General features: G+C 29.7%; 1 protein-coding gene across 2 annotated transcripts in view; it reads left to right on the top strand.

Moving 5' to 3' along the window:
* LOC127289521 (spermine synthase) overlaps positions 1 to 18,843 on the top strand; it is a 51,765-nt gene that overhangs the window by 14,174 nt on the left and 18,748 nt on the right. Inside the window, exons 3-4 of one of the 2 annotated variants that reach the window (XM_051317502.1) lie at positions 6,111 to 6,222; positions 18,218 to 18,340. In XM_051317502.1, coding sequence (XP_051173459.1) covers positions 6,111 to 6,222; positions 18,218 to 18,340 — 235 coding nt within the window. The remainder of the gene's footprint in view (positions 1 to 6,110; positions 6,223 to 18,217; positions 18,341 to 18,843) is intronic. The other variant, XM_051317503.1, reaches the window with a different exon arrangement.

Raw genomic sequence — 18,843 nt, 5'->3', positions numbered from 1 at the left:
ATTTAACCGAATATTAATTGAGGCTTCCAATTCAAGAACCGGTCGGACGCGCGCGCTAATACCAGTCGGGTAGCAGTGAGCGGCCCAGAGGCGCTCTCTGCTCACTGCCTGGTATTAACGCATGCGTCCAAGATTTCTACCGGTTCTTGAATTGGAACACTGAGAGAAATGAATGGTTGGGGCTACTACTTTTTTATTAGTAAAGGAGGTATTTATTCTCCTGCCTGTTTAGTTAGTAAAATTCAGTAACGTTTTTAGTGAATTTTAATATTTTCGATGTCAAGCGCAACTATTTAGAATTGGTAAACAAGAAATAATAACCACGCCTACAAAAATAGTTCCATGCAAAAGTTTAACTAACAGAGTAGTTGGGTTTACCATTTTTTTTAGTAAACGCGGTTAACAATTCGGTTGGCAACACTATGAAGCACACTCATGTTCGTGAAGCAATGTCGTGAGAAAAAGTGGTAATTTGTGTTTGTTTTCTTATACATTTTTTATATATAATTTCTAAATTCTTTTATTAAGTGTTAAAAAAGTGCCGTGGATTTGCGAGAGTTATTAATCTCAAAGGGGTTCGAAGTTTATGTAGATCGTTTTGAATGTAAGTGACAATTTAACCAAGAAACCTAACCTATAAAATTTATTTATTATTATTCGCATCATACAAAAAATATGTTTAATATAAGATTTATATCTTACTTAGTACAACAAAAAAGTTATATTAACCTTATAATAAACATATTTTTTTGAATGTGAATAATATTAAATAAAATAATTGCGGCTGAATTATATTATATCGAATTACCTATTTGATTAGTAAGGTTAACTAACTAAATGTTATCTGTTACAATATTTATTAGTTATTGGTACTAACTAAAAAAAGTTCTCCTTTCTAATAAAATGGTAACGACAACTATTTAACTTTTTACTACTATAAATGGTATTCTTGACTATCGAATTAGCAGCAGTATAGTTAACAAACTAAAATGGTATTCGTAACCATTTTATTCGTTGCCTCAACTACTTTGTTCTCTTAGTGAAGCCTCAATTAAGCAGGATTCTCATTCAACAAAATTTTAAGTGTTTCAAATTTTTAAATGACAGAATTACCAATTCATCGTATCTTCATTTGTCTAAATTTTGATTTACAAGAATTGTTATTTGATAGAGTTTTTAAAATGACGAATTTTCTTTTGTTCAAAACTGAAAATGGCTAACAAAGAATCGACAAAAATAAATTTAGCGCGATTTTAAAAATTAAGCTCGACTGCACCCTCTCAAGCCAGTCATACCTACAAAAAGAATAACATTCAAAATTTCGATTCTTGAAAAATACTACCCTGTAAGAAATAAAATGGCGACAATATAATGAAAAATTAAAAAATCATTAATTGTTTATTAATTTTTTAATATAAATAGTAACCAATCGAAAAGCACGTTTTCTTACATTCGGCGACAAAAAGTCTGCAAAGAAGTTTATCATTGAAAGAACTTTCAGTGAGTCATTTATTTATTACTGAATAAGAAAGTTTTTTGGCAAATTTTAGGCCGATTCATTCAAAAATTTGATAAATATTGAAGTTTTAAAGAAACGCGTTTATTAAGTATTTAAAATATTCGTTTTTCAAAAAAATGTGAAAGGAAAAGAAGATGCGCCTTTTTATTTCCTACAAAGTAGTACTTTTCAAGAATCGAAATTTTGAATTTCAATTTTCTTACCCTTTTTGTATAGGTTTGATTGGCTTGAGCGCGTGCAGTTATGATCATGGCGCGAGTTATTATATCCATATATTTTTGCTATTTTTAGCCGCAGAGAATGATTCTTTTGCTCTAAAGGTTTCCTAGATAAAAGGACCGCCCTAGCTTGGGCTCAACTTAGCGCAGTTTGCACTAAAACATGGTTTTTTTGAAAATTCAATTAGGGTCAGTTGGGGTAAATGTGGACATTTAGGGTGCTTTTATTATCGATTCGATCCTGGAGATCCATGAGAAATGGAACGCATGCGTTTGACGGGACGCCGTAAAACTGCGTGCTTGTCGAGCACATAGCACTCTTGGATGGATCGTTAATATCAATTAAAAATTTTTATTTTGGTAATTTACAAAAACATATATAGCGCGAACGACAATTAAAAATTTTATTTCAGTAATTTATGGAAATTTATATAAATTTTTGCTATCCTTATTATGAAACGAGTAGATATGCAAATTAGGCAAGAGCAAGACATTCTTATGTTATTTTCATGGGCAGAAGAGAGAAGATGATTGCGTTATATTTTTAGACGAAAAGGGTCTTGTGCTATTTTCTTTAGACAGAAGAGGAAAAAAGATTTTAAACAAAGACATTCTTATGTTATTTCTTATTTATTTCTATTTACGATAGATGAAGAAAGAAAAGCGTTAAATTTTTGCGTTAGATGACAGAGAATCTTATGTTGTTTTTCTTGAAATAGAGTGAGGTAGGCAATCCTATTTATCGCTACCTGAGTAATGAGAGAGAGACTTCGGCTTCCCCACTTGTGATTGTTCCGCAATACCTGCACGGAGAGAACTCTGTTACTAATAACGCACAAGTAGGTGCCATTCGCTTTTCGTAACAGAAGCGCCTTGCTAATTTAGGTCAGATTCATGCGTTAAGTGCAACACTATATTCAGTGCGCGAATAGTAAAAGTCACGTATAAATTCTCCACTCAACTGTTGCTACAAACGCTCCACACCTCTGTGTGCTGCATTTGCTCGAAATCCATGAAAAATCAGCATGGATTTCTTGCAAATTGAGGAAAAACGTAACGCGCGTGCGCGACGAATTTCTATTCCTATGCGTTTCGATTTCTTTCATTGACGAAATTCACGACGCCTGCGCGTTACGTTTCAGCTCGATTTGCAAGAAATCCATGCTGATTTTTCATGGATTTCGAGCAAATGCAGCAAAGAAAGGCGTTGTGCATTTTCGTCATGTTTCTGGAGCGTTTGTGGCATACACTTGTTGTAGAATTAGTATATGGACTTATACTAATATTTCACACAGCACCGTTTTGCTATAAACTCATAAATTCGTGAAAAAATAACTCCAGTCTCAAGCGATATTTCCAAAACATATTCTGTTGGAAAAATAGTAACAGCCCGTCGTGCAATATTCGTAAGAGAGTTCTCTCCGTGTGAGTTTTTGGGTGTCGACCATCATTGTTTTCTAGAATTTTTTAAACGTTGATCTAAAAATTTTCATTTTAAGTTTTATATTAACATATGATTACCTAAGTAAAGAAATAAAAAATAAAATAAAATTTTTATGTTAGAATTGAAAAATTTATTTAACTTATTAAGGTGCAAATTAACTATCGTAATAATAATTCCTCACCATATATCATTTTTAAAGTTTTTGGTATGCTGATTACGAATATGATGTCCGTTTTTAAAAATCCAAAATGGCAGATTTAATATGGCGGCCCAAAAATTTAAAAATTCATCGGATTCGTTTAAAACAGTTGCCAAAGGGGTTTTAGGGGTCGCTGATTACAAATAACATGTCTGTTTTTGCAAATTCAAAATGGCGGGTGAAATTCAACAAATTTACCCGAGCATTTTGAATCTCATTACTTTACTCAGGAGTTTTCGAGAACGCTGATTATGAATGTAATGTTAGATTTTAATAATTAAAAATGGCGGATCTAATACCACGACGAAAAAAATTTAATTAGTTTGGAATTTCTCGAAAGTTGTTATTTGAGGATGCAAACTTACTAAAAAAACTTTCGGCAAATTTAGCTCTATAAATTCCAGCAACTTAAACTCTGAGGACATTTAAAACTTATGGAAAGTTAACGGGAAGTTAACAGTGTTAACTTCCGAACTTATGGTCGTTAACTTCCTGCAAAATTCGGTGCTATCTGGGAACTGATTGAACTCGCTAATGTAATTATTTTGGGTTCTCCCATTTTACCCCCCCCCCTGTAATTATTTCTCTTGCTCTAGTTTGAAGGTAATTAATGTAAAATTTAATTATTTTGTATTATATACTTTTGTCGACCTTCAGTTGACTGGCGCCCGCGTTATTTTTATTAAATTATTAATTCTGACCCTTGGCGGTTTTTAACCCAGCTGCGCCAAGTGAGTATAGATCTTATTTATTTAATTTTTATATATTTTATTTAAATAAGAAATCTGTCTGTCTCATAGTATATGTCTTGTTAAACAATAATTCGATGAGCAAAAATATCCGTACTTCCTAGGAGGACAGAAAATGTCTTGTATATAATTTTAATATTTTGGAAATTTTCAATTTTTGATATCTGCTAAAGGGTTGTGTTTGTGAATATTCTTATTTGTCATTTAAAAGCATATAAAAATCAAAAAATTTTGATGCAGTTATTTTTGTGAAAAACCAATTTAAAAAAAAAAAATAATTTTTAAAAGATGATTTTCCTTGAAGAGTTGCTTTTGGAAAATCGATTCATAATATCCCATTTGAAAGCAAAGAATATAGTGTAATTGAATTTCCAAAAAACCATATGTTTTAGTGCAAACCGTGCTAAGTTGACCCCAAGCTAGCGCGATCTTTTTATCTGGGAAACCTTTAGAGCAAAAAAATCATTCTCTGCAGCTAAAAATAGCAAAAAATGTCAACTAATATAAGCTATTAATTTGTTGTGTGTCAAATAAAAAAAAAAATAATAAATAAAATAAAACCAAAAGAAAAACATAAATCAGTTACGTTAACTATTTGCAGGGTAAAGTTAAATTATTATCATTATAAGATTATTTTCGATGCTTCAAATAATATTTTCAACGGTTTTGAAGAATACTACAAATTTCATGCTGATCGTTCTGTCATTATCTAGCTCATACAATGACGCATGAGTTGGAAGAGGACAGAATGATCAGCACACGGAGAGAAGGGCGTAGTAGATCTTACTACTATCTCAGTTAAATCTACTAAACAGTATCGTTCATTTTGGACGGACTAAACATTCAGTTAAATAAACGATACTGTTTAGTAAAAAAATTTACACGATTATCGATAGAAAAAAATTTACCGACAGAAACGAAATATAGAAATCTGATTGGTTGTCCGCAATCTGGTTAGTTGTGGACAACCAATCAGATTTGTGCATTTTTATTCTGTCGGTAAATTTTTTTGTGTGACAGAACTATAGTAGTCCCTCTGACTACGCTGTTTAGTAGAATCTGGACTAAACGTGTTTAGTAGAATAGACTAAATCTCTTCTCTCCGTGCATGAAAAGGTCTATCGTAAATGTGCAAATTTTGAGATAGTATAGTATAAAGCGTTACTTTAAGATAGAACAGTACTTAGCATTACCCGAAGTTAGCACGGTGTTAGTCTTTACTGTAAGACAGTACAATATCACACTCTGGTATCGAAATTTTGTTAAATGAAAATTAAGTGAAATAAAAATTCGGTACCTAAAAATTTTGTTAAGTACAAAATATGTTTAAAAAGGAATTCTGCCAAATGCCTATTCGAAAAAAAATTTGTCTAAAAAATTATTATATTTAATAAAATTCTTTAAAATGAAAATTTTAACCATTAATTTTTATGGGAAATTTATGAGCTCAAACTTTAGTACATTAGTCTCTTGTTGCTTAATGTATTATATATTTTAATTAAATTATAAATTCAAAATCTCTAAAAATAAACAGTTGAATAAAGAGAAATTTTATAATATGGAAATTTTGTTCAGTAAAAATTCGGTTGAAAAATAGATTTCAAAAAAAAATTTTTTTAATTAAATTTCAGTTTTGGGTCACTTTTTTGAAAAAAAAAGAAAAAAAAATGTTTGAATTGAAAATAACACAGCGCACGTCGCACTTTATTGTCGCCCCCCTCTAAACAATTAAATTTATCCTATTTTACCTATATATATATTATTATTATTATTTTAACATTACTTCATTTCGATCTCTGAGCTTGTTATGTGTAATTTTATCAGGTCATTATATCAAACTCAGATTTTTGAATCATATAAAAATGCGAAAAAAATTAATTTAAATAGTGTTTTATAAGTAGAGGAAATTCCTTTGCAATAGTTTAGTACCTCTTTTTGTTTGTTCTGTTCATTGATTGGTTCGCTTGACGGCTATTGGTAGTCAGCCAGAGAATTGGAGGTGGCGATACAGGCAGTGACAACGGCCACACGGTCTCACACAATAACGGCTATTAAACGCGGTGGCAAGTTTGACAGATACTTTCCTACCTCCGGTGAGTTTTTTTTTCTATTTATGTTTACGCGGAGACTAATCGCACTCTGCAAATTATCGTCCTTTATATAGCAATTAAAATTGTGTACCTTTTTTTGTATAAATATTTATAATATATTTTGAATATTAAAAATAACGGTTAAAATAGTGCTTTTTAAATAATTTATTTATGATATTAAAGAGAGAGAAAAAAATAGACTTTTATAATGCAATTAACAAAATTTTTGAATTTCGTCAAACGAACTCTTTTAATAACATAGAAATTAATTCTTCTTGACGCTCTGATAGATTTTCTTGCAACTGGATGATAAATCGCACTATGTTGCTGCCATGTATGCGCATATAACAGTTAAGATCTCTTGTTTTACAAATTAGAATGTTTATTTCTGTTTTCTTGTGCTTCGATATATGAGTCGCTGATAATAATAAAAATGCTTTCATCATAAAAACGGTTACAAGTTTACAGAAATTGTTTTAAGGTATAATGGAAAAAAAATTTTCACACACACTGTAAAAAATATTTCTTGCAACATTAACACTTTCTACGTAGGTCCAAAATCTTACCTACTATGAAAGTGGCATAAGTACATAAAACAGTATAACAGCATCTAGAATGGGGAATTTTACTTTTAGAATTTGTCAATTTACATCTCGTAGTGTAAAAGTACACCACACGGTAATTTTAAAGATTATACACTCAAAAAAATTCATGGTAAATCTGACTAAATTTTAACTCTTTCTCGTAGTTCTAGGAGGCTCCTATTAACAAAAAGTAATTGAGGCAACTATGTGAAAACGGTTAAATCAACTGTAAAAATTTAGTAAAAAAAACTATTTAAAGTAGTAAAATTATTATTATTAATATTAGTATTGAGATCTATTTTTTCACCCTCTCCCCTACTACTTTTGTTAATATATGCCTTATATTATTTAATTTTTGTATACCTAACAGAGAAAAATCCCTAAACGCTGGGGATTGAACGCACAACCCTAGCATTCGCAAGCCGACAACTTAACCATCTAACTAAGATGCTAAGATGGCTTGCATGATATTTGAGGACATTCTTTCAACTACACAAATTATAAAAATAACGTAATTTTAATACTTATTTTAATTACATACAACAGTAAGTCTAATGGTTTTAGTGCATCTAGGAAGAAATGGTTTCTTCAACTACATACACTACCGTCCGAAATTGTGCGAACGCTTACACCGCGAGTCATTGAAAAACATACTCGCGTAAAAATAAAGATAACTCTGAGAGAAATTAACGTAGAGACTTTTCCCTTATAGCGTTGGAAAGCTTATTAAATTTCGAAAAAAATGATACCTATTTGAATGAGATTGCTTAAATAGGTTTAAATATATCATGTTACAAAGTTGAAAAAATAATTGTAATTTTTTGCTTATTTCCTACCTTGACTTTAACCTCTTGCATGGTCCAGGAAAATCGACGAAAAAAATTGTCCTTTAACACAATTATTCTTTGAAATCTAAGCTTTCCATTGATTCCAAGAACAATAAAAAATGTTGACGGGTTTGCCAGTAATTGAAAAAAAAGGACGAGCGTGCACGAAAAAAAATTCGACCGTCAATCGCTCGATTTTCCCGTCTCGCTGCCTCTTTCGTTCGTGCGCCAGGGCCGAAACAGAGGATTTTGATTAGGCGCTTTCCGGGCACCATTAATTTCATTATTTTTGCCTTTTTGTGAACATAAATTATTTGTATAACGCGAAAGATATCATAATTGTGTTATAAGTTAATTATACAGTTATTAAAATTAAATAAATGTAATAAAAGTTATATATTTCATTATTAAAATATTTCACATACATAGAGATATTAATTTTTTAATCAATCATAAATAAAATAATTATACAATTAAAGTTTTGTAAAAATTAAAATATATTTATAATCCTTCAACAATTTATTATTAAGAATCAAAAACCTCGTTGGTCAAATTGAATTTTTTAATAATAAAATATATAATTTTTATTACATTTATTTAATTTTAATAACTGTATAATTAACTTATAACACAATTATGATATCTTTCGCGTTATACAAATAATTTATGTTCACAAAAAGGCAAAAATAATGAAATTAATGGTGCCCGGAAAGCGCCTAATCAAAATCCTCTGTTTCGGCCCTGGCGCACGAACGAAAGAGGCAGCGAGACGGGAAAATCGAGCGATTGACGGTCGAATTTTTTTTCGTGCACGCTCGTCCTTTTTTTTCAATTACTGGCAAACCCGTCAACATTTTTTATTGTTCTTGGAATCAATGGAAAGCTTAGATTTCAAAGAATAATTGTGTTAAAGGACAATTTTTTTCGTCGATTTTCCTGGACCATGCAAGAGGTTAAAGTCAAGGTAGGAAATAAGCAAAAAATTACAATTATTTTTTCAACTTTGTAACATGATATATTTAAACCTATTTAAGCAATCTCATTCAAATAGGTATCATTTTTTTCGAAATTTAATAAGCTTTCCAACGCTATAAGGGAAAAGTCTCTACGTTAATTTCTCTCAGAGTTATCTTTATTTTCACGCGAGTATGTTTTTCAATGACTCGCGGTGTAAGCGTTCGCACAATTTCGGACGGTAGTGTAAATCATAAAAATAACTATTTTCAACACTTATTTTAACTACATGAAAACAGTAAATCAAATTTTTTTCTGCAACTAATAAGAAATGTTTCTTTCATCTGCACAAATCCTAAAAATAACGATTTCTAACAGTAGTTTTAACTATTGAAATGTTGTAAAGCCATTTAAAATCACATGACAGTTATTTCACCTACAAATATTAGTAATTTTAACTAGTTGAAATTGACTACTAAAATTTAGTACCACCAACTGTCTGAGTTTAGTTTAAATGGTTCTGAATATGGTATTTTTAACTGCTTTTTTTTAACTACACATTTTCAGTCATTTTTACCAATGCTATTTTTGTGTGTGCAATCGTATTAAAAATATTTTAATTGGAATTTATTTTTATATTATAAAATTATTACTTTTCTTCATTGCAATGAAAAATATGTGATACAAATAATCAAATTTATATAAACATTTATTTGAAACAAATTATTATTATTTGAGTTACAGTATATAATATTAATATATTAATATGTGTGTGACGAGATATGAATAAAAAGAAATATATTGAGCAAAAAATTTTAGGTTACATTGCGTTTCATATCGGGTCACACACATATACATATTATATTAATAATATTATTAAAAAACGAAAAGTAATTCACAACACCTAAATATTATCATAACTATTACTTTTAAAGTGACAAGTGAGGTATATTTATACTTTTATATGCAAAAGTGAGAAAAATTGTATTTGTTTCATTTTCAAAGTTGAAAAATTACTGGGTTTTTTAAATTTACTATTTTGAGTGCGTTTATTTAATTTTAAAAAATGTAAATTTGCACAACAAAATATAACATCACAATTTTGTGTACTTGTACATCATAGAGTACTTTTGTCGCTTTCAAAGAGGGTCTATTTTCTTACCTACTTGGAAATTCACACAAAAGCAATTGAGCCGCTGGATTCTAGAAGGGCACGTAGAAGGGCCAAACGTTCAGCCACTCGCGCAACTTCAAAGTTTAAACATTCACCATTTTGTTATTACCCAATGGGAAAAATACCATTGGCGTATTAATGGCCCAATAATGGGAGCCAGGGATGCCAATATAATTTCAATAATCGCACCCAATAATGGACCATTACTGGTAAAGTCATGGGCTGTCCACGACGATGCCAATGATTGGCAACCATCATTGGCAAATTATTGGCAACCTATAATTAGCCAATATTAAAAATTTTAATAATAATTTTAAAAATCAATAATTTAAAAATAAAATTTTTATTTTTATTATTTTTTAATAGTTATTATTATTATTATTTTATTTTTAATAATTAAATTAAAATAAAAAAATGGTCATCAAAGTATTAGTGAAACCATTTCTTCCAAAAAAGAGTTTGTCTCAAATCCAATTAATAGGAGAGACATCGGGTAGAAAAAAATTTCGACAAGAAAAAAATTTTCGATCACTGCTTATATACCAATCTAATGGCACCTCAACTGCGAGAAACAGTTATGATGTTCGCCCTCCCTGTGGCGTTGAGCAAACTAAAGTCCAGAGCTGAGCCATCAGCCCAGCGCGGGAACATTTGAAAAATTTGATTTTATTAGATATCTTATTTTATTTTAAATATGACAAATAATTAACTTAATAAATAATTAATGTCATTAATAATTATTAATAACATAATGTCATACTTAATAATTCGTTAATTATTATAAAATAAAATATCTAATAAAATCAAATTTTTTAAATGTTCCCGCGCTGCGCTGATGGCTCAGCTCTAGACTTTAGTTCGCTCAACGCCACAGGGAGGGCGAACATCATAACTGTTTCTCGCAGTTGAGGTGCCATTAGATTGGTATATAAGCAGTGATCGAAAATTTTTTTCTTGTCGAAATTTTTTTCTACCCGATGTCTCTCCTATTAATTGGATTTGAGACAAACTCTTTTTTGGAAGAAATGGTTTCACTAATACTTTGATGACCATTTTTTTATTTTAATTTAATTATTAAAAATAAAATATTAATAATAATAACTATTAAAAAATAATAAAAATAAAAATTTTATTTTTAAATTATTGATTTTTTAAATTATTATTAAAATTTTTAATATTGGCTAATTATTGGTTGTCAATAATTTGCCAATGATGGTTGCCAATCATTGGCATCGGCGTGGACAGCCCATGACTTTACCAATAATGGTCCATTATTGGGTGCCAATGGTTTTTTCATTGGCTCCCATCATTGGGCCAATTAATACGCCAATGGTTACTCGTGGCAGTTTCCCATTGGGTAATTGTTCAATTGCATTGTAACTTTCCGGAAAACTTCTTTGGACCTTAATGAACAACTTTCTCACTGGAAGTTTGTTGCTGGTGAAAATTTACGAAAATTCCTCACAGGGTGAAAATTGCAGTTCTTGAATTTTGCAATGTCTCATTAAAAAATTAATAACTTTTTTATTTTTAATCAAAACAACTTTTTTCTTTTTTAGTCACTCGTAGGATATAATACCACGTATTTTCGTTTTTGTTTCATTAAGAAATTCGTAAAATTGTCTGAGCTGTCGCGAGTTGAAGTAAAAAAAAACAATGAAAATTTTCTTATTTAAAAAAACAGTTTTTCTTTTATATTTCGAAAACGGAAAAAAATGGATAATTTCTTATTAAGAAAAAATGATGCGCAATCAAATTCTGTATTAGAAATATGCTCGAAAAACATTAAAATTCCAAAAATGAATTTTCAGTGTCCAGGGGACTTCGTTTTCCGGCCGAAAAAATTTACGTGCCCTTCTAGAATCCAGCGGCTCAATTTAAGCTTGTACTATTACAACGTTCTGTTCTTTTACCACTACGAAAATTGTAAAGTTACAAGTTCGATTGTATTTCTAAATTTAAAAAGTGTATAAATATCTCACTGAAAATAGTAAAATTACATAAATTCTAAAATGTAATTTTACTATTTCAAATTGTAAAATTTTTGTATTTTTTACAGTGCAATTTTTCCTAATTTTTGTTTTTATTTTTTAATATTTTTGAAACTCATATTTTTTTTATCATATATTATTTTTAACTGTGTTTCTTTCTTTATTAATCGAATTTTTTCTTTGACATTTTATTTTTTACAAGATAAACATAATGTACAAACTTTTATTATTTGAGCAAATTATTCAGAGATTCTGGTATACTTTTTTTGCAAACTTGGACTCGTTAAGTAATGCTCGCCTCCAATTTGCACGAACGAATTTATATAACACTGATATTAGAAATCATTAGTACTTTAGCTATTAGTTTAGTAGGTATAGTATCAGGGTGGTATTACACTTTTCAAGCAATAAAAAACGGTGTCAAAAAAGAAAAATTTTGTTGCTTATTACTTACTTTATTTAGAAGAACGAAATTTTTTTCTTAACATTAGAGACCTTCAAGAAAAAATAAACAACAAATTTTTTATTGGATCGGTTTGGTCACCAGAAGGCACTGAAGTCAAGACCAAACAAAATTTGGACATTTGATAAAAATTTTAAAAAATAAGAAAATGGCATCGATTTAAAAAAATGGGTTTGCAACCCTACACGGAGAGAAATAGATGGTACGGGGTACTATCTAGATAGTACCAGGTATCATATTTGATCTTACATATATATGGACAGCTATTTAGATTATATCAATTAAAATCCAGATAACATCTTGATTGAAATGGGTAACATAACCATACTTTTTGTAACATCTTTGATCGTACCGAGTGGCATAATGATAGTACCGGATAACATCTACTTTTTACCATCTTAATATCATAAGTTTTTACCATCTATTTCTCTGCGTGTATTAATATTGGTTTTTAAAAAATTGTGTACCCCCCCCCCCCCCCTCCCTAGCGACCACACGAATTTATCTAGAGGGCTAAAATTTGGTACACATATGAGGCAAAATTCCTGAAAAGTCCGAACAAAAAAATAAAAGTTCTCGAATTTAATCCATACTTTTCTAAAATGTTGTTATTGTTGGTGAAAGTCTAAAAATCAATTATTATTGAATTTAATAAAATAGTTTTTGAATTACAACGTTTTTAATTTTTGACTTTTGAAAAAAAAATTTTTTTTCAATGTACAATATTTATAAGTAGAATGCATAAAAGTTAACATATATATAATGATTTTTAAAGCTTTTTTGCCGAGCTACACGCTGTTAATAAATTTTTTTTTTTTAATTAACATTTGACCTTGAAATTCAAGGTCAAAATGTTAATTTACGTTTATCTCAAAATCGGATTTTTTAAAATTATTTTTAACTATCTCAATGAAAAGCTTGACTAATTTCCTACAAAACATGTAATTTTCAGAGTGGGATCTTTTAAAGTTTTTGAGATATTAATTAATTAATTAATTAATGTTTATAACAAATCAAATATTTTACAAACGAATAAAGTTACCGTAATTGTGAAGTTAGTAATTGAAAGTTAACGTAATTCCGCATCCAACGAGCCCTATATGAAGTATTTTGGATAAGTAGATTGTTAATAAACAATTAGTTAACATTGCAATTGTTTATTAACAATCTACTTATCCAAAATACTTCATATAGGGCTCGTTGGATGCGGAATTAGCTTAACTTTCAATTGGTTAGTTGAGATTTACGATAACTTTATTTGTTTGTAAAATATTTTATTTTTTACTAACAACAAGCATCCAAAAGCCCTATATGAGGTATTTTTGTTCAATTTTAGTTAAATAACAATAAAAAATGAAATATCTTACAAACAAATAAAGTTATCGTAAATCTCAACTAACCAATTGAAAGTTAAGCTAATTCCGCATCCAACGAGCCCTATATGAAGTATTTTGGATAAGTAGATTGTTAATAAACAATTGCAATGTTAACTAATTGTTTATTAACAATTTACTTATCCAAAATACTTCATATAGGGCTCGTTGGATGCGGAATTACGTTAACTTTCAATTACTAACTTCAGAATTACGGTAACTTTATTCGTTTGTAAAATATTTGATTTGTTATAAACATTAATTAATTAATTAATTAATATCTCAAAAACTTTAAAAGATCCCACTCTGAAAATTACATGTTTTGTAGGAAATTAGTCAAGCTTTCCATTGAGATAGTTAAAAATAATTTTAAAAAATCCGATTTGAGATAAACGTAAATTAACATTTTGACCTTGAATTTCAAGGTCAAATGTTATTTAAAAAAAAAATTTTATTATCAGCGTGTAGCTTGGCAAAAAAGCTTTAAAAATCATTATATATATGTTAACTTTTATGTTTTCTACTTATAAATATTGTACATTGAAAAAAAATTTTTTTTTTTTAAATTCAAAAATTAAAAACGTTGTAATTCAAAAACTATTTTGTTAAATTCAATAATAATTGATTTTTAGACTTTCACCAACAATAACAGCATTTTAGAAAAGTATGGATTAAATTCGAGAACTTTTAATTTTTTGTTCGGACATTTCAGGAATTTTGCCTCATATGTAGTTTTGCGTGTAAAATACAGGAAAAATATAGCGAACCTGATTGGAATTGATTATCACAGCGTTGTCAAGAAAAAACCATGAATTTTTACTAAAAATGACTATGTAGCCCCCCTAGCAGCCATATCTTTTAAAATAAAGAGCTCAAATTTGGTACACTTATGTATTTTTACGTGAAAATTACAGGAAAAATATTGCAAACATGATTGGGATCGGTTTACATAGCGTTGTCAAGGAAAAATAAAAAATTTCGAGAAAAAACGTTTAATCCCCCTAGCGCACACAATACTCAACCCAGACAGTTTATATTTAGTATAGAAGTGAGGCATTCTTTGTCAACGCGGACACCCCTCTCGCCCAAATTCTTTTCATTTTAAATTCATGTTTAATGGCTTAAATTTTAGTTAAAGGAATATACTTTTGAAATCTGAGTGGCATATATCCAAAAACAAAATATAGGATCCAATATAAAGGTTATTCTTTAAATTGGTAATAAAAAGTTACTCTAATTCATTTTGAACAATCCAAAATGTAATGTTTGAGGCCTTTTTAGCCCTTTGTATTTGGAAATATGCCACTCAGATTTCAAAAGTATATTCCTTTAACTAAAATTTAAGACATTAAACATGAATTTAAAATGAAAAGAATTTGGGCGAGAGGGGGGTGTCCGCGTTGACAAAGAATGCCTCAAGTGTATTTTTGCATGAAAATTACAGGAAAAATATATTGAGCACGATTGAAGTTGATTAATTTTTATCAAAGTTTTAAAGAAAAATGATAATTTTAGAAAAAATCATATCTTTTTCCATTCAAATCTAAATATTTTTCTTTAAATAAAATCAGAAAAGTGCGGTTACACTCGCACTAAAATCGAGGGTTCCGTACACGAAGCGAACTTATTTGATATAAAATCAAATGTTTAAAAATATAAGTTTTGTATGTCCAATAATGTAAGTGATACGAAGAGGAACATTTTTTTAAAATCTTTTACAAAATTGTAATACAGGTTTTATGACTTTTCAAAAAGAGTAGGGAGTTGTGCTCCACCGTTGAAAATTGAAGAAAAAGACATATTTTTTAGAATATTCCTTATTTAAGTTATGAAATGTGAAAAAGTAAGATAACTTACATAAAATAAAGTAATAAAAAAGATAATAAAAGATTAATTTTATATACTTTAGATAAAATTAAATCATTTTTAAAATAATTGAATTAAACTACACGGAAAAACTTTGTGCAAGAATCATTCCTAAATTTGTTCAGGAACTGAGGATATGAGAATAATTTAAGAAATCTTATTTATATTTTCTTTGAAAAATTCTAAGCAGTATTTCTATAAGAATTGTAGAGAAATTCAAGACAACTTCCTAAACTCACTACAGAAAGTCTTGAACTTGTTTTAGAATAAATTTTCACGTTTGCGAGAAAAAAAATTTACTCTGAGAGGACTCGATCCCACGTCCTCGAGAGTCCAAAAACTCCGCTTTACATCTCTCAGCTACCTTAGCAGCTTATGGTATTATACATTGGAAACGTATTTGACGCAACCAATCCCTGCCTAGTGCTTTGTTACTGTACTGTGTCTTCTAAAACAGTTCAAGAAACTTTCAACGCCCAGTGACTGAGATATTCCGATCGCGGCATTAACAAGAAGTCTTCCAATGTCATAATAAAAATACAAGTATTTTCTTCAATGATTTTTGTATTTTTCTGTAAATTTTGCAGAATTTTTCTCATATCCTCAGTTCCTGAACAAATTTAGGAATGATTCTTGAATAAAGTTTTTCCGTGTAGGCAATTAATTTCATTTATTGATGACAATTTGAAAATATTAGTGGAAGTGATCTAAACATACATGGGAAAAATTAGTCGCGTAAATTTTAGGCGACTAATCGAAGACTCTCGGATATTATAAAATATTTTACGGAGTTTTAGAAATACTCCACGATTTTAAAGGAAATTCTAGAAAAAAGTCAACGACTTTTTAGAAACCTAGTAGCGGAAAAAAGACGCGAAGTTATTGTAACACTATGACGGTCGGGCCAACCATCACCCAGAGTTTGTCCAACCATAGCGTTTAAGTCTTTTAAACTACGTTTTCCGAAGTTTTGAAGACGGTCGGGCCAACCATCACCCAGAGTTTGGCCAACCATAGCGTTTAAGTCTTTTAAACTACGTTTGCCGAAGTTTTGACGACGGTCGGGCCAACCTTCACCCAGAGTTTGGCCAACCGAAGCATTTAAGTCTTTTAAACCATGTTTCCCGAAGTTTTGCGACGGTTGGCCCAACTCTGGTTCAAGTTGGGCCAACGGTTGGCTTTACTCAGCATGCCATAGTTGGCATGCAAAGTTGGCCCGACCTTGGTTACTTGTAAATACCCAGGTTGGACAAACTTTGGTTACCAAACTTCGCTTGCCAAAGTTAGGCCAACCTAGGCCCAACCATCCAACTCTGGCAGCCAGCCTAAATTCGCACCTGGGATGTAGTAATAATTAATTATAAGGGATAATAAAGAAAAAATAAAGAAGAATTAAGAGAATTTTTTTTAATTGGTCGGTTTAGAGTTTTGTTTTCCGCGACTGTTGGTGAAACTTTAGAACACTGTAGAGCAAATTTTAGGTTCGTAATTTTCCTCGACTGTCGCTGAAAGTTTAGAACACGTTTTCTAAATTCTCTTCGAATGTATTCTATTTTTTGAATTACTTCTTTGTGATTTTTAGAACTGAGTGATTTTAAAAAGTTAAACACTTTCCAATATATCCGAGAGTCTTTTACAAAGTCGATAAAAACCGCGACTAATTTTTTCCGAGTAAGGAGACAAAAAACTTTTAGAAAAAATTTTTAACTTACTATCCGTAAAGACATGAAAAATGCTTCCAAAGATCACGGGTACCACTTAAAAAATTAGTTCTTAACGAGAAAAGAATATGCCAATAGTTGAAATTTGATATATTAATTGCAATAATAAAAAAATTAAGGTGGATCACGACTCCCCACGAGGCACAACTCCCCTCTCTCCTCTACATTATTGGACATATAAAACTTATATTTTTTAATCATTTGCTTTTATATCAAATAAGTTCGCTTCGAGTACGGAACCCTCTATTTCAGTGCGAGTGTTGCCTCATTTTTTTTTTTTTGTTTAAATCGGTTTATTAGAATTCGAGTTATCCACTCCGCCAGTTTTAAAAACAGTGTTTTGAGAAAAACGCGTTTAAAAATTTAACTCCCAAATGTAGAAATTTTTATCAAAGTTTGACTCTGTATTTTAGAACTTAAACTTTATGGAAACAAGTTTTGCAATAAACATTTCTTATGTATCAAAAACCGCTCTTTCGAATGGTGCGTATAACAATTTTTAAATAAACTAATATCACTTGTTTTTTTTAAATAAAAACGTGAATGTTGGAGGTTTCATAGACACACTGCGCTTCATTCAGTTGTGTAACTTTTATTTTTTCGAATTTTGATTTGGTACTTTGGGATTGCATTAGTAAGTTGATTTGGAACACGAAAATTAAAAAAATAAATTTTTTGGTCGGTATAAAAAAGTGTAATACTACCTTAATGTTAATATGTATATAAAAATCATTTGATTTAACGATTTTTAGAGTTAAAATAAAAATCTTTTTGAACTAATTAATTTCCCTGTTTGAAAGAAAACAAATTCATATAATATATCCTTTTTGTAAATTTAATCGTCTGCCATTATTTTCAAATTATTATTAATAGTTTTCCACAAAATTGCACCTGTTTTAATATCGCACACTTATGGCATGCATTTGTTAGTTTTTCTTCTCTTTTATTATTATTCTTATATCATTATGAATATTTAATTATTTTTTTAATAGGTGATAAGAGACAAAAGATTTGTGTAAAACTGCACTATTGTATGATTTTTCAGATGAGAGATTACTCGAATATGACATCGACCATTTGGTATTCGAAGCCAGATCACCATACCAAAAGGTACAAATTGTACACTCCAAATCTCTAGGAAATCTTTTAGTTCTGGACGAATTGCAAAGTAAGTTTAAAAATGTTTAATTTTTTTTTCTTTTAACATTTCCTTAAACAAATATTCCCTAAAATCCTTTAGTTCAGCATTTTTGTTATCAAGATATAATTGCAGAAATGGTACACTTCTCCAGTGTCTAACTTTAGTTCTATTAAGTGATGTTTAACTTTTTTAAAGATTATTAGTCCCTGCACATTAAGATTTTAAAAGAAACATACAAATGTTTTTATAGACATTTATACTGCCGTCCTGATGAAGAAAGTCCGTACTTGCAATTTGAGAGATTTCGAGATATTTAAAGGAACGCGTTCTTAACGAACAGCACAAATATATAAAAATTATACAAATAATTACAATCGATATAAACTAAACTAGCTGCTTAACGCGCGCGTCCATTTTTCTGGTCCATTGATCGTCTCTTCATTGAGAAGATAACGCATGTTGCATACGCGAAACACGTAAAAATGACATGCATTGTAGTGCGTTTTGTGTTTGCATCTCACTTTATCCTC

This window comes from Leptopilina boulardi, unplaced genomic scaffold (assembly GCF_019393585.1).
Source record: "Leptopilina boulardi isolate dan_hultmark-lab unplaced genomic scaffold, ZJU_Lbou_2.1 LbouV2_44, whole genome shotgun sequence".
Taxonomy (NCBI): Eukaryota; Metazoa; Arthropoda; class Insecta; order Hymenoptera; family Figitidae; genus Leptopilina; species Leptopilina boulardi.
The sequence above is the reverse complement of the archived record's forward strand: the minus strand, read 5'-3'. Positions and strand labels throughout refer to the sequence as shown.